Source organism: Myodes glareolus, chromosome 6 (assembly GCF_982192425.1).
Source record: "Myodes glareolus chromosome 6, mMyoGla1.1, whole genome shotgun sequence".
Taxonomy (NCBI): Eukaryota; Metazoa; Chordata; class Mammalia; order Rodentia; family Cricetidae; genus Myodes; species Myodes glareolus.
This window is the reverse complement of record NC_142031.1, coordinates 101,649,644-101,672,105: the sequence shown is the minus strand read 5'-3', so window position 1 is coordinate 101,672,105 and position 22,462 is coordinate 101,649,644. Positions and strand designations below refer to the sequence as shown.

Sequence of the window (22,462 nt, the reverse complement as noted above, 5' to 3'; positions counted from 1 at the left end):
AGGTAATCTACAGAAACCTTATAGTATTCTTTGAATTAGCAATTACAATTTATAAAGTTCCTTCAACAGTCTCAATATGACTCCAATATCAGATTCTTGTCATAGTCTTTAAACCACAATTAAGTCAAAGAATACTTTAGGGTTAATGCCCGACACCCACTTGAAAGATACCATTCTTCACTGGTACTTTATTTATAAACTTCTCTCCTCGATTCTGCCACCATTTTACTCAAAACAGCATCCCGGAACTAAATGAGGGTCCAACCTGGCCTCAGGAAGCATCTTGTGTAAGAGTCATGTGCATATCGCCTGTAAGACAGCTCTGAAGTGCTGTGTGGGCAGCCAGTTGTGGAAACCGCGCTCGGAGCAACAGCTGCAGGCAGCAGCAGGAAGGCACGCTAGCCCAGGAGAGCCATCTGTGGGCCTGGTATCCTGTCATCATTGCCTTCACCCAGGAAGGGGATCTAGCATCTGCAGGAGCTTGGAGAGCCTCGTTTCATTTGCAGATGTATACTGGGGGGTAATGCATGCTATGTCTTATTAGCACAGACCGAGAGTGCAGATGCTTTACTATGCTAAAAGCTGGTGCTGATTGCCACTTGATACCAGTGACAGAAAATACAGTTGATAAAGGAAAGTTTGCACAGGTTAGCGAGCACTCATACTTGGACATTTCCACAGCCCTCTGTTCCAGCTGCGCGATCTCAGAGGAAGGTCTGAGCAGGGGAGACGTTCAGTTGTCAGCGTCTCCCTTTACTGGTGATATGACCGATGGCAGAGCCGAAGTCACACCTCCTGTCGGGTAGAGTTTTCCAACCATAAAGCTACTGTTCCCTTTGGTAATTAAGAAGTTATCTTCTGGGGGCTGAAGGTTAAGTGTGGTCAAGGGGACGAAGGACCCAGGTTCAATTCCCAGCACCCACGTGGCAACTCACGACTGTTGGTAACTCCAGTTCCAGGGGATCTGACACCTTCACGCAGACATGCATGCAGGCAAAACACCAATGCACATAGAATAAAACTAAACTTTAAAAAAAAGCATGTTATAGGAAGATAACTTTTTCTATTGATTTGAAAACAGATTTTCCCCCCATAATTTTCTGTTTCTCCTAACTTTCTACACACAGTATTACAGTTCTTTTGTCTGTTCTCTACCTTGAGTTCATGAGTATCTACTCTATCCCCAGTCTCTGAGGCGGAGTTAAACTCTCAGGAACACGCTTATCACTCATACCAATCTCTAGGTAAAAACCAGGAAAAGCAGCCAAACTCCTGACCATGTCATGAGCAAGCTCTGTGCACTCTGCAGGGGCAGGTGAGCGCCGTGCAGGAAGCAGTGACCAAGATCGCTAAGATTTAGGTCAAAATCCCGTACTTACAATTAAAGAACCTTACTTAAACAGAAGAAACACACATTCAGTCGCAATAATGAAAAACTTAAAAACACTTTTCTTTAAAAGAAGTCCAGTGTTACCTTACCTGAGAACAAGAGTCCTCAGGTGAACTTTGGCCCCCTCCCCTGCCTTCTGGAAGCCACCGGGGGAATCTGGTAGAAGATGGTGGCCCCTGTAGCCCGAGGCTCTGTAAATGGTTCTTACCTGTTGTGGAAAACAGGTGCGGACTGCATGTTCCGTGTAACCAAAGGACGGTCCTTCAAAGACAGCTGTAGGCAGCTTCAGGGCTTCCTTCAGAAACTGGTCAAGCTTGCCAAACATCATCAAGCCATTGGAATCCGACATCTGGGAGAAAATGTCTTTAGGAACAAAAGTAAATAAAGGCAAACTATAAGAAAATATCATCTCTTAAAAATAACACATGGCTCCATGCTATTTCTGCACCACTAAACACGCATCATTCAGAAGAACCATAAAGTTACAAGTTTTAGTTAACGTTTAAATTATTCTTGTCCTTATTAACGCTGGGTAGTTACTTTGCTCACAAGGTCCCTCGATCCTATCCACTTACAATTTTACCTAAACATTAAGTGGAATAACCATTCATGTTTGTCCAACTCATCTTTTCAAGTAATTTTTCAGTGGGGGCTGGGGTTGCACATGAGTGCAGTACCCACAGAAGCCAGCAGAGGGCAATGGATGAGCTGGAGTTAACAGGCAGCTGTGAGGAGCCTGCCATAAGGGGTGAAAATCAAATCCAGGTCTCTACAAGAGCAGCAAATTCTCTTAACTGCTGAGCCGTCTCTCTAGCCCTCACCTCGCAATTTCCTAAATTCACGAAACTGAAGGATAATTTTTAATTTATGCAACCCACCGTTGTAAGAAAATTTGAAGCAGTGTATTTTTACTCCTTAATACCTGTTTATAAGACATACGCAGCACTTAGGCGGCTGAGGCAGGTGAATGAAAGTACACAGTAGTTTTAAGACCAGCCTGAGTGACAGGAGACCCTGTTTCCTAAAACATGCAAGCACCGATGAGCCAGAATTCGAGAAAGTTCGCAGCGAGACAGTCTCTCTCCTAAAAATGACTGCATGAACAATTCCAGAACAATGGCAACATCAGTGGGCATAACAACTGGAAGGTGGGAAATTTCACAGGGCCCTACCCCTTCAAAAGAACTACAGACAGCTAATGACTGTTGGGAGAAGAATTAGCTCCTCCCAGGGATGAGTCCCTTTATTGGTTGTCCAATGCAAAGTGGTCAGCCCTGAAACCACATACACAGAAACAACAAAGCCAGACTCAGCAGGTTGCAATTATATATTTGAGCATACGCATATATTTACATATGCACATAACAGTAATAATCAAAGAAAAAAGGCTATCAGCGTGAAAGTTGAGAGGCACATGGGAGGGCCTGGAAGGAGGAAAGGGGGAGGTCTAAGTGATATGATTCTACTTCAGTTAAAACATTTTAAAAGCTAATGGCCCATACATTGTTGATTGAATGAGAAATGTCCCCCGTGGACTCATGTACCAAACACTTGGTCCCTAGCTGGTGATGCTGTTTGAGAAAATTATGAGACTTTTAGGACACATATTTGTTGGAGGAAGCATGTCACTAAGAGCAGGCACAGTGATGAGCCTGGCCTCACTTTTTTTTTTTAGATTATAATATAATTACATTTCTCCCTTCCTCTTGAATACATACATACTCCATACCCCATGCTCTCTTTTAAATTCAAGGTCTTGGGGTTTTTTTTTGTTTTGTTTTGGTTTTGATTTTTGAAGACAAGATTTCTCTGTGTAACAGTCCTGGCTGTCCTGGATATTGCTTTGTAGACCACACTGGCCTCGAACTCACAGAGATCCACCTGTCTCTGCCTCCTAAGTGCTGGGATTAAAGGCATGTGCCACACTACCTGGCTCATGACCTTTTTTTAAAATTGGTATCACATACACATACACACACATGCACACACACCCTGAATACAACCTGTTCAGTCTGTATAGTGTTCCTTGTACGTATGATTTCAGTAATACACACACACACACACACACACACACTCTCTCTCTCTCTCTCTAAATACAACCTGCTCAGTCTGTATAGTGTTCCTTGTATGTATGATTTCAGTAATACACACACACACACACTCTGAATACAACCTGCTCAGTCTGTTCCCTGTATGTATGCATGTTTTCAGGGTACTGGATAACCAGCTGATGTGCTCTTCCCTGGGGGGAAGACTCTTTCTCCTACTCTCAGTATTTCTTAGTTGCCTGGAGTTCTTTGGGTAGAGCTGAGGTCACGTGAGCTCTTCCCGGTGCACTTTGGCATATCTATTGGTCAATATTCAGCTCATGTTTGGGTGGTCTTGTCAGTGAGACTTTAAGGATGTAGCTTCTGACAGTCCGAGGAAACACAAGCTCACAGCAACTCCTTGATCCTCTGACTCTTACAATCTTTCCACGCCCTCTCCCGCAGTGTTCCTTGAGCCTTCGGTACAGGAATGTTTTATAAATGTAGTCACTAGGACTGGGTTCCGCAACTCTGCATTTTGATTGGCTGTGGTTTTCTGTACTAGTCTCTGTGTGTAGCAATCTGAAGTTCCCTTGAATAAGGGGTGGGTAAAGACCACACTTACCTGTGGGTGTGAGGACAGATGTTTAGATTGATTGTTAGGGCTGGACTCACCTCCCCTACCCCTCTCTGCTTCTTACAGGTAGATGACATGTGACCACCCTGCTTCCTGACTGCCAGGCCTGCCTCAGGCTCCTGCTGCCACCCCTGTGAAGGACTCATCCACTCTGGGGCTGTAAGCCAAAATAAACCATTTCTTCCCTAACTTGTTTTTGTCCGAGTAGTCTATCACAGCGAGAGGAAAGCAACCAATACACCATTTACATTCCTCTATCCCAACAGACCGTGACACAATATGATTCTGTTTTTACAGAAAGATGGCCAAGGAGACGGGAAAGGAGTTTCCAGTAACTCTATTCGTTTTCCTTTGTGCAGAGTGCCCATCTCAGTTATTCCTCTTTTCATCCAGACTTCAGGAGAAGGAAGGACAACGGAAGCTCAAAGCCGTGTGACACGGAAACATGACCTCTGTCATACACGTGCACATGTGCTCAGAATTATTTAAAATAACAGATAAGAAAGTATTGCTTAGAACTTTAGCCCATGGTTAAGTCACGTTTTAAATCCATACTTGACTCTGTAGTAAATTTCAGCAAATTATACTGCTATAAGATATAACTTAGAGGCTGGAAAAATGGCTCTGAGGTTAAGAGCACTGGCTGCTCTGCTCTTCTAGGGGTCCTGAGTTCAAGTCCCAGCAACCACATGGTGGCTCACAGCCATCTACAATGGTGTACAGGTGTACATGAAAAGTATTCATATACATAAAATACAAATTAACAAACACACCTTTGAAAAAAAAGAATTTAAAGGTATATTAGTAAATGATAAAAAGAAACTATTTTTAAAATATCAACAGACAGGACAATATATATCAACTTCAGGAACATTGCTAGGTGTGGTATCTGGGTATGGTGGTGTTTGCCTGTAGTTCAATACTTAGGAGTTATAGGCAGGAGAAGTTCCATAACTTTGAAGCCATCCTGGTTCACATGGCAAGCTCAAGGCCAACCATGGCTACATAAAAAGACCATGTTCCTCAAAATCAGAGGGAAAAAAGGACAGAGGGAAGGAGAAGAACAAATGAAGTAAGCACTTTAAAATAAACATATTAAAAGAGGGACTGTCACTATGCAACAAGAGCACACACGGGGGTGAGCCAAACGCAGGAATAAGAGGGCCTGTTTAGCAAGCACGAGGCCCTAGGTTCAGCATGGTATCCTCCCCAAATGAACAAAAAACCATGAAAAATAATGACTAGGATATACAGATATCCAAAAACATCACTGATTGGGCAGAATGAGTTGGATAAATGCTAGAAAAGGAGGAAGGAAAGGCAAATTTGTAAGTTCTCCCAGAAGTAGAGAAATGCAGATATTAAATCATATGTGAGAAACATTAACACACAAAGCAAGGAGCAGAAAGAATACAAAGAACACTTTCCTATCCTGCATAAGCCTGGGTTAAATTCTCAGCAAAACAAACATATCAATTAGAAGACAGCAGAATGACAAGTCACAAAAAGGGATTGCCAAGAAAGTATTCAGTGGCTCTGGAGAGACGGCTCAATGGTTAAGAGCACTGGCTGCTTTTCCAGAGGACCTGGGTTCAATTCCCAGCACTCACAAGGCAGCTCACAGCTGTCTGTAACTCCAGTTCCAGGGGATCTGACATTCTCACACAGACATACATGCAGGTAAAACACCAATGAACATAAAATAAAAATAAATCATATATATTTTTTAAGAGTTAGTTTTCAGCATTTGTTTTGTTTTGTTTTGTTTTCAGACAGGATTTCATATGGCCCAGGTTGGTGTGGAACTCACTATGGAGTTAAGAATGATCTTCTACTTCTGGTGGCCCTGCCTCTACCTCCCTTCACCACTCCAGTGACAGTCTATGTGGTGCTAGGGAGTGAGCCCAGAGCGTCACATGAGCCAGGCAAGCACCCTACCAACTGACCTCTATTCCAGACCCAAACAAGTCTAAAAGAAAGGAAGTAGTGGCCGGGATGGGGAAGAGGGATCAACTCGAGATGTTTCAATGCATTGGATAAGAGAAGAAAGAACTTTCAAGGTTAGGATTACTCTAGATTTCTAGCTTGAGAAAATGTGACAAACCTGACTGAAATAAATAAACTAGAGATGTCATACCTATATCAGAACTAACAGCATGGGGCCTGGCATCTTGTTTGCAAGTGGAGCTATCCTATACAGAGCGCTGAGTCTCAAGTATTAAGGACTGCAGTGAGCTCGGAGATGCTTAGCTTCTAAAAAGAGGGAAAAGCACGGTTGACTCCATTTTAAAAAAGCTGGTTGCTATTCCTACCAGGAGCACAACTATGCATTAAGTCAGAACAAAGGGTCAGTATGGGATGTGACAGACACTTCAAGGCACCCACACTACTCCCCTTCTCACTCACTGGGTGAACCCTGTGTTTATTGTAGCAATGTGCACAGGGTTTTTTTTTCCAGTTTTTTTAATTGATTTTTATTGAACTCTACATTTTTCTCTGCTCCTCTCCCTTCCTCTCCCCTCCCCTCCCCTTCAGCCCTCTCCCAAGGTCCCCATGCTCCCAATTTACTCAGGGGATCTTGTCTTTTTCTGCTTTCTATTTCCCATGTAGATTAGATCCATGTAAGTCTCTCTTAGGGTTCTCATTGTTGTCCAGGTTCTCTGGGATTGTGATTTGTAGGCTGGTTTTCTTTGCTTTATGTTTAAAAACCACCTATGAGTGAGTACATATGATAATTGTCTTTCTGGGTCTGGGTTACCTCACTCAATATGATGTTTTCTAGCTCCATCCATTTGCCTGTAAATTTCATTATTTTTTTCTGCTGTGTAGCACTCCATTGTGTAAATAAATCACATTTTCCTACTCCATTCTTTTGTTGAGAAGCATTTAGGTTGTTTCCAGGTTCTGAATGACAAACAATGCTGCTATGAACATAGTTGAGCACATGTCCTTGTGAATGGACATGTTTTTTTAAAAGGTCTTGATGCCTGTCCACACTGTAACTCTGGGGTAATATCCTGGGAAAGTTTTGGTTTCCTATTAGAGGTACCTCTCTTCTTTCTGCCTGGAATGAACACCTTAGTCAGGACAGAGATGTCATCTTATTACCCTAAGAAAGGTACCATACATCAGGACAGGAAGATGGAAGGAACTGGAGTCTCAAGACATCCTCAGGTCGTGGGACCAACATTGAACTCAGCAGCCTTTGGACTTGTTTTTACATGAGGAACATAAACTCCAATGTATTTAAGTCACTTATTAATCAAGTTTCTGCTACCATTAAATGCAGCCATAGCTAGCCAGACAATGAGTAACCAACTCATAGCCATTAACAGAAGAAACAGGACTAGAGACTTTAGCTGCCATATACTTACAGATGTACAGTATCATAATCACAAACTTACACATACAATGCCCATGTCAACAAGTCTACATCTAATTCATTAAAAAACATAAAGGGGAATAATAATCAGAGAGCCACATGACTGGCCACACCCACAAAAATGTATTCTTTTCAATTTCACTCAGTTACTAAGGCATGTTTAATGGACTCAAAGTGGTAATTTTTTAATCAGGAAAGGCACAAAACATAAAAAAAGGGGGGAAAGGGAACGTGTTTGTTTTAGGAGAACAACAGCTAGATCCAAAACCTGAAGGCATAATGAAATAACTCATTATTTCTTGAGTTACTGGTTTAACTAGTGGGTTGTTTCTGTTTGGTTGGTTGGCTGGTTGGTTGGTTGGTTGGTTGGTTTTTCAAGACAGGGTTTTTCTGTATAACAGATTTAAGGACCAGGACCAGGCTAGCCTCGAGCTCACAGAGATCTGCCTTCCTCTGCCTCCTGAGGGCTGGAGCTAAAGGCATGCACCACCATGCCCAGCTGGGTTATTTAAAAAAAAAAAAAAAGCAGAAAAATGATGTAAAACTAGGCTGATTTTTTAATTCTCAAATGAAGAATAACAAGTAATGAATCTAAATTAATGTAATTTACTACTTGCATATAACAAAGCTTAAAGAAGCAAGTAAAATTTAATAAAACGATAAGAACAAGGTCTGGAGGTAACGGAGAGTGTGTAACAGGTGTAAGACCAGAGGTTCCACCCTTAGCACTAAAAAAAATTAGTTCTCTAATTAAAGCCCTATCCCATTCTGGCATAACAGGATGAATGTGCTGTTTCTATAGCTCTGAAAGAAAGTATGCCAGTTCCCCAACAGTTGTTCTTAGCTAAAAGAAAGGGGGGGGGGGCTTTCTTTATCCCTTGTGGGAAATCCACAATTGAGCCCTTAATGTGGATTCCTCTTTCAGTCTCTAAAACACTCTCCCCCGGTGTACCAGGCACAATGCTGCTGCTCGACCATCGGCACATGTTTGCGTTTGCGCCCGGTGAGAGCAGCCCTGATTCTACTGACTACTTACATCTGTATAGGAGCATTCACTATCTCATGTCTGTGTCTCCGCCTCCTTTTACCCTCATGAAACCCATCACCCACCACAGGCTTCTGCAAAGTGACAGGACTGTTCAGACCCAAGGGACAAGACTATTAATGAACAGCCATTTCCCTTTTATATGAATGTCCCCTGGCAAAGGTGACTCCCAACCCCTGCCATCTTTCAACCTACTGGTGACTTAGCCCAGAAAAGCATGTACACATGTCTGTCTGTTTATAAGCACGCACCACAACTAAATGCAAGGCACACTGCATTCTCTAACACACTAAAATTCCATGTCACTGATGAAGTCAGAAGCCATTGATGACTCAGCCCCCACCAACCTTACAAAGAGTTCTTGGCCTCTGGATGGCTAATACATTGGTTGTCAACTTGGCTATGTCTGGAATTAGCTAACCTGACTGGGTACACCTGTGAGGATTTTTTTTTCCCTTAACTGAATCATTTGAAGTGGGAAGGCCTACTTTTAATCTGTATCTTCTGAGGTGGGAAGATGCACCTTTAATCCAGATCTTTTGTTTGTTTGTTTGTTTATTGTTTTGCAAGACAGGGTTTCTCTTTTTAACAGTCCTGGCTGTCCTGGAAGTCACTCTGTAGACCAGGCTAGCCTTGAACTCACAGAAATCTGCCTGCCTCTGCCTCCCGAGTGCTGAGATTGAAGGTGTGCACCACCACCACCTGGCTAATCCAGATCTTTTGAGGTGGGAAGGTTCAGCCTTATCTGGGTCACACTTTCTTGTGGCAGCTTATATAAACGAGGAAGGAGGAATTCTGCCTCCTTGCTCTCATTGGCAAGTCCATTTGTTCACTGGCATTAGAGCCTCCCTTTTTGAAATTCTGGCCTATACTAAAGAACAGCTGAGATGACCAGCTTCACAAACTGAACAGCTACTATATTCTGGGACCTTCTGTGCATAGATAGCCATTGTTGGCTAGCTGGAACACAGTTTGTAAGTCATTCTAATAAACCCATACATATGCATGTGTGTATATGTAAAGTATTTATCAAAATACATATGTGTGTATTACATGCGTATGTGTGTGTTTGTGTGTGTAAATGTGTTCTGTGCCGCTAGAGCAGTGGTTCTCAACCTGTGGGTCACAATCCTTTTGGGGGTCCTATATCAGGTATCTTGCATATCAGATATTTACATTATGATTCCTAGCGGTAGCAAAATTACAGTGATGAAGTAGCAATGAAATAATTCCATGGTTGTGGGTCACCACAGCATGAGGAACTGTACGGAAGGGTTGCAGCGATAGGAGGTTGTGAACCACTGCTCTGGATGGAGCACCCTGACCAACCCAGCTTCCCTTAGTTTCTGTTTTTCTTCATGTTCTTTAATAGTTCATAAAGTGAAGATATAGAGAATATTTCTTGCTTGCTTCTCATTCTAAAACATTTCAGTTATTCCAGAAAGGCAAGACATGGGCATCTCTGATGCAGATTAAAAGAGAAATCAAGGCCTGGCAAGCAGACACCAGTGCGGGTAAGGGTGGAGTGACAGGTGATTAAAGGCCTGGCAAAAGAAGCAGAATTTTGAACAGGGAAACTGTTCAACTGAAGCCTCAGACAGAGGCCTCAGTACAGCCTGTTAATGAAACACCAGAAGCAAGCGACCGAAACAATGGTGAGAAAAGCCACAGTAGGAAGGATCTCAGGTTAGTTCTTCCTCTACTCAACGTGTAGTCTTCCGAAGACATAAGAAAATAAGTCGTATAAACTGGACTATTGTAACCCCAGTGAGCTCAACCAGGGAAAATTGCTGTTCGCATTTTGATATTTGGACTGTCTACGGTTGAGGTAGAAGAATCCCTGGAGCCCAAGAGTTCTAGGCTATCATTAGGAGACTCGGGGAACAAAAAAAAAAAAAATGAATTAGAAAAAAAGTGTGATAGGTGTGTGTCTGTAACTTGAAGCAGAGTCCCAATTATTCCTCCACACGTCCAACAGATGAATAGATAAAAGCATTTTTCTTTTCTTTGTTTTTTTTTTGTTTGTTTTTGTTTTTGTTTTTTTCTAGACAGAATCTCTCTGTATAACAGTCCTGGCTGTCCTGGAACTCACTCTGTAGACCAGGCTGGGCTCAAATTCAAAGGATCCACCTGCCTCTGCCTCCTGAGTGCTGGGATTAAAGGCGTGTGCCATTATGTCCAGTTAAAGACTATTTGTTTACACATTTTATGTACGTGAGTGCTCTGTCTTCGAGCACACCAGAAGAGCGCATCAGATCCCATTACAGAACTCAGGAAACCTGGAAGAGCAGCTGATGCTCTTAACCACTGAGCCATCTCTCCAGCCCTCCAACCCGCGATAAAAGCATTTTTACAGTCTTCCTCACACATTTGTTAAACTACTCTGCAAAAATAACAATGCTAGTTTTTAAATAAAATTTAAAGTAAACAAATCAAAATTAATAAATAAACAAATCACTTGCCACTTTCAGTATGAGTTGACAGGGTTTAAATAAGAGGGTTAAATTTCTTGGGAAACAAATGGCAAACCCTGACAAAGTCAGTCATAAGTCAACCAAGTGAGACTGAGTCTGGTTTGGCAGCTGTGGTTTCAGTCTGCAGGCGCTGCTCCTACGCTGAGGAGCTGATGCTGAGTTCTGATCGCACTTTTTAAAAGTCTACCCTGATTACAAGATGGCATTTAGAATTTTATGTAAATTACTGTTCAATCGAGGAATACAGCCCTAAGGACCACAGTAAGGGACATTTCTGTAAATGTCATAGAGACAGAAATGCTCCGAGCATTTCTGAAAAATCTAACACATTTCAGACCAAAGCACAAACATTTGTGAAGTCATTTAAGATGATATTTTGATACTAAAACACGTCAAATATAAGGTGGAGGCAGAGGCTTGAGAGACAATGCTTTCTTACAGGGGACCTCCTATAATTCCAGTTCCAGTAGGCTCCTGTGCCAATGTGACATACATACAAACAAGCAGATACAAACATATACACATAAACAAGAAATATTTTTATAAAGGTAGAGGGGGAAATAAAGAAAATTTTTTTAGCTAAAAAATTCTAAACAGCAGGGCTGGAGAGATGACTCAGCAGTTAAGAGGACTGGCTGCTCTTCCAGAGGACCCAAGTTCAACTCCCAGCACCCACATGGTGCATCACAACTGTCTGCAGCTCCAGATCCAGAGGGGATCTGAGACACCCTCACATACATAACACTAGTGGACATAAAACAAAACAAAAAAAATAATAATAAATAAATCTTTGAAAAAAATTCTAAAAGGCAAGAAGCAAAAGTTAAAAAAATAAGAAGAAATAATGTTGAGGTGTATCCCACACAGTAGAGGCTTAAAATAGTGGGACCTTTACTGGAGGTAAGAGAATGCGGTCAGAAAGAAGAGGTTGCAGAGTGGATGGGAACTAAACCCACAAACGGGAGAAGAAAGTAAATAAAGAAACTGCAGCTGGAGGTCACCAAGCCGTACTACACTTCCCTTTTGCCTATACCGTTATTCAGCAACCCCAACCAGAGAGAACACGTCGGGGAATGAGAACCCAGGGGGAATGGTTCCCATGGTGGTCCAAACTGACCATCTGAGACAGGCTTTGGTGCGTCTCCCAGGGTACCCACTTAAGGAGTATTATGTGTGTGGTGCTACTGTCAGTGGCATACAGAACAAGCAGAGAGACCTCGAAAGATAGTGCACCTCTAACAGCATCAAATCAGCCAGTGACAAAGAACACACAACCAAACATCATAGCCCAAACAACAAATAAAATCTGAAAAAGCACAGGATAGCTGACCCCTGAACAACACAGATTTCAAATGCCGAGGGCCACTTAGAAAAGGATTTTTCTTTTTCTTCCTCTTTTTATTCTTTTATGGAGATTTCTTTTGAAAAGGAGAATATGGATGAAATTACATTTCATGCAGACACAAAAAGCCACAATTCTGTCTTTTTAAAACAACGTTGTTATCTGTGTGTGTGCGCGTCATGGAACTCACGGAGACTTGGTCCTCTCGCTCACCGTGTGAGTTCTGGGGTCCTGTCAGGCTTCTGACAAGCACTTTAATCTCAAGTCAGCCCTCCTACAACACATAATTCCAGCGCCTCACTAACACCCACGCTTCACTTTTACTTCTCTGAAACATGGCTCCTGGCCCTAAGTGTGTCCCTGCCATAGCAGTACTAGCACAGTGGAGAAAAGAACAGCTTGAAACCGGGCTCTGGATGTAGACCATACCCCCGCCGTCGCCCTCTATCAGGGCAGCACACCTAGGAATGTGGTGCACACACCAACAAGCAGGTACAGGCAGACACCTAACCTGAGGACCAGATCAGTAAAACCCACAAGCAGCAAAATTAAATAGTTATGAATGTCAATCTGTGGAAAAGGAAAAACAAACAAACCAGAAACAAAAAGCAAATAACAGCAATAAAAGGGAAAACAGCTGGGAGGGAACAGGACAGGCTGGGACGGGGAGCAGGCTGTCAGCTCCTGAGCAGCTGAGCCTGGCGAAGAAACAGTTTGAGCACAGCAAAAAAATCACCTGGCAAAGAACGCGGCTGTGAGAAGAAGGCTGCACCTGACCGAGCTAGTAAAAGCAATTACATTTATTTTCTAACTAAAAACATAATCATCTCCAATCACATTTACTGATATGGAAAGCATTTTTAAGGTTTTGTTTTTTAAATGTGAATATCATTGTTCTGAACTCCAGTTTTCTCACTTTAAAAACCATAACAAGAAGTGCAGTCGGCTTATGCGTCTGAACAGTAGGTGGCACAGCGCACGGATCTGGAGTCAGCTGCTACAACAGAGCCTTCCTCCAAAATTCTTATACAACATTCATTCACTTAAAATTGCTTAGACATCCTAATTTGAAAATAAAAACTTTTAAGTAATATGAAAATACTTACATCTCAATTTGTCCAGCATTTTTCCACCACACATGGTTGCTAACATAGCTTTAACTGAAAATACGGTCAACTTGCCTCGGCCCTCACTGCAAAATAAATATTAGAAATAATTGCTATCTGGAACCACAAAAACAATCAAACGCATCTCTAAATACTGAGCAACTAAAAAATTGATTCCTGCCCTTACACGCTTTAACTCTACCACATTTATAAACTCTGGTTTCTCATCCTTTGTAGAAGTACGGTTCACCTATAATTGGCAGAGACAGCTAAAGCTAACAGGTCACCTGAAGGCGAATTTTACAAACAGCTTGTAATCTCTGTTGACCTGTAGGAATAAACCAAATGGATGAGCCGGAATCAACTTTCTTATTAAAAAAAAAAAACAAAAAAAAAAACATTAAATCTATAGCCGGAGCAGTAGTAAGTGGTCAAAATTGAAAGAGCACACAGTTTAAATATAATTTACAAATATGCCCTAACATCAGGATAACGGTGGTTTATTATTACACCAGGCACACACTGCTATGAAAATTTCATAGTATGTCTATCTTTGTTTATCTTCTAACAGTCTTCAAGTAACAATGTTAAGTACTTATTCTTCCATACACCACTGTGAGGGAGTGAAGGGGAAGGTAACCCTGGTCCTTTAGGACGGAAAGAAGAAAAGGAGAACGTAATGAACGCTAAGCAACATCACCAGAGCATCATCCTTTCAGCCACACCAGCTTTCACTGCAGATAAAACACTTCATCAGCTGGTTAAAGTCAGCACCTGAGGTCAACAGTGAGCCTTTGGGGATATTTTATAAAGTCTATGATCATAAAGCTTTACGGTAACCTAGAGTAAAACACCACCTTTGCAGCAAAGAGAGATTACCATGTTGTTTTGAAAAAGCAAACGCCCCGTTATACTCTATAGAGCACAGAGAACGTTTCCCAGACTGGGGATACAGCTCATTGTAGAGCGAGCCTTAGCGAGCCTGAAGCCCTGATTCAATCTCCAGTACAGGAAACACAAGAAAACACAGTGCTCCCCCCGCTCCTGAAGTTCCTTCCTTGTATCTGAAAGTTCACATCCAAGAACATGGTCTGCACTTCATTTTAATTACAGCTGTGTTCTTAACTATAACATCGCATAGAGCTTATTCATAAAACAACAAACCCTGTAACTATCTAAAACAAGGAATGGGTTTTTATAAATATATAATTCTTCAGAAATAAAGACAGTGTTCTATACATAAGGAATATGGGTCTGGAATGACGAGAAATTCCCATCAAGCAACCATTCCATTGTGCAAGAAAAGGCAGCGTCTAAAGAATCGTTACTGAAGTTTAAAAAGGGTACTGTCAAAAAAAATGTAGATGAAGTCTTCCCAGTCCACGGCAATTTGGAACTCATTCTGAAGTCCAGGCTGGCTTTGAACTTAAAGCAATCCTCCTGTGTCGGTCTCCCAAATGTTGGGATTTCAGGCATGCACTACTACACCCAACACAAAATGGATTTTCAGAAGGATCAAAACCATCCCTGGATAAAACATAAAAGTCAAACCAGGGGCATAAGAACTGAAGGTGAGAGCCTACGGATGCTGAGGGAGCTGGGCGCAGCTTAGAGCAGTGGTCCTCAACCTTCCCAACGCTGTCACCCTTTCACACAGGTCCTCATGTTGTGCTGACCCCCAACCATAAAATTATTTTCGTTGCTACTTAGTAACTGTAATTTTGCTACTGCTATAGATCATAATACAAAGGATTTTCCAATGGTCTTAGGTGAGCTCTGCGTAAGGGTCATGACCCACAGGTTGAGAACCACTGGCCTAGTGCAAAAGCACAGGCCCTGGGAAATGTGTATGAAAGAATGCTATCCCCCTAGCCCATCACAACTACGGATCTCAAAGTGATTATTAACACAGTTCTGATGGGATAGAAAAGGAATTATTAAAAGTCTTCATGTGTCTGAGGTCATCTAGACAGAACAAGTAAGAGAGTTGGTGCAGAAACTGGGCCCTTAACAAAAGAGACAATACATACAGGGGAGGCAAGTAAAGGAGATAAAACCATCCCACTCTTTTCCCAAAGAATTCACACAGTCAAGAATCCTAGAATGACTGCTGAAGACAACACTTACCTGTGTCATTGAACTTGGAGAAGTAAAGCTAGTACCTAAGAACTAGAAAGTTTGCCTAGTATGAACTCAAATCCTCGGTTCAATTCCCAGGACCACATAAACCAGGTATGGTGGGTGGCACATATCTGTGATCTCAGCACTCAGGAGGTGGTGGGAGGAGTTTAAGGTCATTTAAAATAAATAAATACAAGAAAAAGTGTTATTCACAGCAAATAGTAAAGCCAGGATTGGCTGTTATCTATATAGGAGGCTTTGAGGCTCTAGGTTGGTGGCCAGCCTGAACGCAGTAAGAATCTGTCTCAAAAGAAATATAAAGATGGGCTGGAGATGTAACTCAGTGGTAGAACACTTGCCTAGTAATCCCTAGTATTAAAGGGGGAAAAAGCAATGTACAGACAGAATAAAGTTAGTGCCAGAGTACAACCTAGCAAAATGCTACAACAGAGAAAGAAAGCAGAGCCAGAGAGAGATGGCTCAGTGGTTATGAGGTTATATTCCAGAGGATATGACTTTGACTTCCAGCACCCAAGACGTGGCTCACAACCATCTGTAACTCCAGTTTCAGGGAATCTGAGGACACTGCACACACATGGTGCACAGACACACATGCAAGCAAAACAACCACACAAATAAACTTTAAAAAAAAGAAAAATGTATTTTGCATATGTACTGTACATGCAGAAACCATGTGTTTAGGGAGATCGAGGATAACAGCGTGATTCCACAACGGGAGGAGGCAAACAGACTTAACCAGAGAAGCTGGTCACTTCTCATTGGAAAAAGATTCGCAAGTCAATTACCCAAGAATCCAGTTTACGACTACAGGGGGAGTAACAGCAAATCAAACTCCAGACTGAAAATGGAAAATGAATATAAATAAAAGCAGAAATTATAAATTAATCTCCCTAATGATCCTTGGTCTCAAATAGCCCTACTTTTCTCAGTATTTAGAATTCTTCAGTTGCACTGGAGAGATTGCTCAGTGGTTAAAACACTGGCTGCACTCCCAGAGACGCCGGGTTCAATTCCCAGCATCCACATGACAGCTCACATGCATCTGTGACCCCATTTCCAAGTGATGTTCAGCCCTCTTCTGGCCTCTGTGAGTACTGCAGGCACATGGTATACCAGACATACAGACAAGCAAGACATAATATAAAATCACATCACATAAAAGAAAAATAAGTCGCCAAAACATTTTTAAAACCTCCTTTAGCTGTATTTATATATTCTCTCTCTTATTGTTTTGCAAATATCTTTTCGGCTCCAAATCTCATGTTCTCCCTTCAAAGAGACAAGATGACATCTATTGTTTGCTGAGGAACAGAAACTGAGGTCACCTGTACAGAGAAGGGAAGTGTAATCGTTCCCAACTATTAGCAAAAGAGACAGGTCAAGCTTCAACTCTTCAATAGAGGTGAACCGAACCTCCGTAAACTCAGCATGGTAACTCTTACCAATGCCAGGACATTTTACTTCAAAAAATTGTTCTAGTAATTAGCACTTATACACCATTTTTCTAATCTTCAAAACACATTAGAAACACTATTTTAGCCAGGTGATGGTGATGCATGCCTTTAATCCCAGCACATAGGAGGCAGAGGCAGGTGGATCTCTGTGAGTTCGAGGCCAGCCTGGTCTACAAGAGCTAGTTCCAGGACAGGCTCCAAAGCTATAGAGAAACCCAACTTGAAAAAAACGAGAGAGAGAGAGAGAAAGAGAGAAAGAGAGAGAGAGAGAGAAACACTATTTTAAATACTTTGTATCTTTTATTCTAAACATTCTCTAACCTGACTGTTTTATATAGTACTTTGCTATGGGACAATGGTCTTGTGCCCTGTAAAGATTTGTCACTTGTATTAGTTTAATAAAATGCTGATTGGCCAGTAGCCGGGCAGGAAGTATAGGTGAGGCAACAAGAATAGGAGAATTCTAAGAAGAGGAAAGACTCAGTCTGCAGTCATCACTCAGACGCAGAGAAACCAAGATGAGAATGCCTCAATGATTAAAGGTACCAAGCCACGTGGCTAACACAGACAAGACTTATGGGCTAATTTAAGATGTAAGAGTTAGTTAGGAAGAAAGTCTGAGCTAATAGGTCAACCAGTTTATAATTAATGTAGGCCACTGTGTGTTTCTTTGGGACTGAACAAGTGTGGGACCAGGCAGGACAGAAACTTCTGTCAACAGTACTTCTAGATCCAATCTTATATTCAAATATAGAAAAGAATATGTAATTCTTGATTAGTGTTCTACAGCAGCACTAAAACACCATTCATCAGGATAATTGCTAGAGCCGGGAGGGGGTGGTGCACACCTTTAATCCAAGCACTCAGGAGGCAGAGGCAGGCAGATCTCTGTGAACTCGAGGCCAGTCTGGTTTACAGAGTGAGTTCTAGGACAGCCAGGGCTGTTATACAAAGAAACCCTATCTCAAAGGGGGAAAAGGAAATGATGGGTTGGAGAGATGGCTGAGTGATTAAGAGCACTGGTTGTCCTTCCAAATGACCTGGGGTCTATTCTCATCACACACATAGACACAATCATATGCAATTCCACTTCCAGGAGATCTGACACCTTCTTCTGGGCTTCCGTGAATGCTGTTATGTATATGCTACATAGATATATATGCAGGCAAAACACCCATACACATAAAATAATAAAATTTTTAAAATAGCTGGTTGTAGTGGCCTTTAATCTCAGTACTCAGGAGGCAGAAGCAGGTGGATTTCTGTGGGTTCAAGGCCAGCCTGGTCTACAAAGCTATAAAGTGAAACCCTGTCTCAAAAAAGTAATACTAAAACAACAAAATAAAACCCCTTAGCTCCCCTCTCTTCACTATTTGTTTGCTAAACCAAACTTCAGCACTGACCTCTTCATCATGAACACTTTTCTTAGCTATTTATCATAGAGGGGCAGTTCCCAAAGCAAAGAAAGCGTTGCTTTCATTTTCCTGATGTTTCAGTAAAGCTCAGTAGGTCTCCTCTACAATTAGGGGCGGGAAGAAACCGTAGTCATGTAGGAGCCACACCCTATGATCCTGCATCCAGCTGCTGCTTCTGGGAAGAACTCACCCTTGACTCTTCCCAGCCGGCATCTAGAGTTACTCCAGGGACACTGTACGAGTTCCCTAAGAACTGAGCAGTCAGCAGTCGCTCGCCAAAGCCTCACAAAGGTCCATGCTCTACTACTTCTGATGTAAAAGACAACCTTCCATCACAATTAATTCTTTTCGAGCAAGATTTGGAAAACGTTTCAGCACAAACCACGCAACTCACTGACATAGTCTATCATAGTTGGGAGCTAATCAGTAGGTCAACATTTTAAATGTAACACAAGAGTACATATTAACCCCATCCGAAGACTAAAATGAAAGGATAGAGAGAAACTTGTTATTTTAGCCCCACCCAAACAGCAGCCTGCACCAAGCACTCATCCCCGCAAGGAGCAAGTCTCTACCTTAAACTACTCCATGATTCATTTCCCCGTGTCTGTTAATTTACAGACTGACAATAAACCTTGCATGTGACTTCTAAAAGGGGTTCTTAATATCCACCACTGAAAAAGCACCATGATTAGCTCTGGGCCAAGCCAGACAGACAGTGAATCACCCTGGATAAACAGTGATGTTTTCATACACAGGCACCTTCAAAAGCACCTGCAAACCTCAGCTGCACCCTTTGCATGGAAGACTGTTCGTTTCCATTTAATAAAGCCTCAAATTCTACCTATTTTTTGATTATCTAACCTCATCTGGGCGATTAGCTGTGCAGTACCTAATAAGAGTTTGATATTCAACTTAATATTTTTGAAGCAAGACTGCTGAGAACATTTTTTCACTTAAATGAACTGTTTCTTCCTCTTTAGCAAACAACTGTGGATGCTGCCAACCATGAATTAGTCTTCTTATATGCAAATAGATTTTATACTTTAGAAATACTGCCACCAGCCCAATCACGCAATGCTGCTCTTAAAAAGAGCCCTTCTCTTTGATTTCCAGAAACTCATATTTTTCCAATTAATCATAATTTTAAAAACTTCACAGTGAATAGATCATGCAATAATCAACTGCAAGTCGAGAATCCACTTAACGAAAAAGTCAAACAGCTTAATCAAGTAAAAATCAGCTTCAGGTATTACTTGATTTTCTTACAGATACCTGCAGTTTTCATTTTGGTCTTACAGCCCCTTATCAGGAATCCACCACTGTGTGTACTAAAGAGTCAAAGACATAAAGTAAACCTCTGTCCTCACAGTTTCAACCTCATCTGTTCACGTATATGCTCTGAAAAAGGCACTGCATAAATGAAAGCCAAAGCAATTACACAGCCAAGAACTACAGATCCTCAAAGGGATCAAAGCAGGGCTGGTGATATAAAGGAAAAGGACTTGAGGTAAACTGTGAGAAGGAGAAAAGATTTGGAAGGGGCTGGAGAGATGGCTCAGTGGTTAAGAGCATTGCATGCTCTTCCAAAGGTTCTGAGTTCAATTCCCAGCAACCACATGGTGGCTCACAACCATCTGTAATGAGGTCTGGTACCCTCTTCTGGCCTGCAGGTGTACATGGAGGCTGAACACTGTATACATAATAAGTAAATAAATATTTAAAAAAGAAAAGATTTGGAAGAAAAGGAGACTGGGAATTCTTGAGGTAAGGCCGTGGTAGAGCTAGAAGAGAAATATATAAATACGTTATATAGAAATACTTTATACAGCACCCATTGTATAAAGAGAGAAATAACTCCGTGTTGGAAAAGAGGAGTAGCTTGGGAGGCACACAGTGGGCTCATCAGGATACACAGGTGGTGGCACCCAGTCTGGTAGGATGAAGGGATGGCACAGACCTCCTCCACCTGGCCCTATCTTTCTTCTTTTACACTAGGTTCTCCCTTAGGATCACACTGTTCTAATACAGCTAACGCCAGTCACTCACGCTCTACCATGTCATGGAAAATTCCTAGCAAGGCTGCAATAAATCCTCCAGGGTTAGATCTACTGTTTCCTTGCTTGCACTGAAACTCCAGCTTTCTGTGCTTTTTTCTAGTTGTCTTAAAGACTCCTGAAGAAGAGGGGGAATGCAGGTACAGAACATACACAGATATGAAACATCCGTGCTGCCCAGGATGGCGCACCTGTGCTTAGAGACCACTGCTGTTATCTGCTTCCAGAACCGTCCACATTGTTTGGTCGAGCAGCTCAGAATTTAAGGAATACATTTGTGTTTATGAGAAATGGAGGACTCTGCGGCCACTCTGCACTTGGTAGGAGCGGGACACACTGACAGGCTGTGTGTACCCAGAGCCTCATGAATGCTAAGCATAGTTTTATACTTTTCTGGTTTAAACATTCACTACTAAGACAGAGCGATGAAATCTTTTCAATGTGTCCAAATTAAACTTCAAAAACACAACTTTAAAATGATTGTCAGTTTGAATTTTAAACTATATATTTTTTTTCATATAAACTCCATCACAAACTACATACCGGTGGCCCCAACTTGTTGACTTAATGACTTTCTTTTTTACTTGATGGGTATAAAATTGACATGTATTCCACAGAAATCAGACTTTGAATTCCAATTCTTTCCTAAGATGCAGTTCAGCCCACTTGAGTGCTCTCTCCCTCTGAGCTGGGCAAAGCAACAAGCTACAGCTCCCAAGGAGTCATGGGACCATGACTGATGAGATGATAAGCTAGATACGTCTAAAGAAACTGAGCTATTAAAGTAGAAACATTAATAAACAAGATAGAGGTCATTCCTTATGCCAATAGTCAGAAGAAAGAAAAACATAAGAGACAACATTTGAAGAAACAATGGGCTTCAAGCAATGACAAACAAATTGATTCTAACCAACCTTTCCACGAAGCAAAGGAGAGGGGGGCGAGGGAGGGAAAACCAATCTGTAAATCCTCCTGAGCAGCACCAAGAATGAATAAGCTCCAACAGGAGAGGCTGGAGGCCCTGGGAGGCCAGCCTGTGTGTTCCACAATACCTGGACTCACTCTTCTCATGCAAGTGACTAGGATTCTGAGAGACGACTCGTTACTGTGGACAGAAGGCTCTGAAGCTCGACCTAAAGATGGTGGTGTGCAAAGGCCATCAGGGCCTCAGCCAAGTGTAGGATCGGAATTGGAAGGGAGGGCATCCCAGAAGCACACACATATCCCTACCTAGAGAGAAACAGTCCCCAAGACCTAAAATAACTGTCACATAATAACATTTAAAATAACAATGGTATTACATTTGGCACATAATAAATAAAAATAACTCAGGTAGGAAGACAGTACAAGTGAAAAATAGAAAAAATAAGTAATACAAAAATCATCATATAAAATTCAGATATTAGGCTGAACCACAGGAATATAAAGAATGAAGTTTATCATATTCAAGGAAAAAGAAATAAACATGAAATATTTGGCAGAAAACAGTTTTTTTAAGCTTTCAAAAATCTGACAGATTCTCAAACTAAAAAGAAAGTCATTAAAATTAACACTGAAAGGTAAACATCGATTAGACAGTCATCTCGAAATAAATACCTAGAAAATATACTAGAAGGAAAAAATAGAACAAAGTCCAAAGAGAAAACACAGCAAACTCACAAAAGATGGTGAGAGAAAATATGACAGATATAAGAAAGAACACTATAACACTATACATAATTTAGAATTTCACGGAGGGGGAGAGAACTGTGAAGAGCCATGAAAATGAAATGAGAGATGTAAGCACGCATGGCATTATCGAACAACCTACCGCAAAAGCCTAGACAAAAACTATCAGCGGATAAACACAACACCCGTGCTGACTGTTTTCACTGCTCCTGGGTTGTCACTCAGTCCCACACACAGACACTGCACTCTTTTGGTTCTCAAATTGCATTTAAAACTCTCATCTTTTAAAAAAAATAAAATAAATAAATCCTCAGGAAATATTC

The 22,462-nt window shown here is 41.6% G+C and overlaps 1 protein-coding gene across 1 annotated transcript in view; it reads right to left on the bottom strand.

Annotated features, from left to right (window-relative positions):
* Positions 1-22,462, bottom strand: part of Dtnb (dystrobrevin beta) — a 201,445-nt gene that overhangs the window by 143,886 nt on the left and 35,097 nt on the right. Inside the window, 2 exon segments of the mRNA XM_085691200.2 lie at positions 1,599-1,753; positions 13,404-13,489. Of these exon segments, the coding sequence (XP_085547326.1) occupies positions 1,599-1,753; positions 13,404-13,489 (241 nt within the window).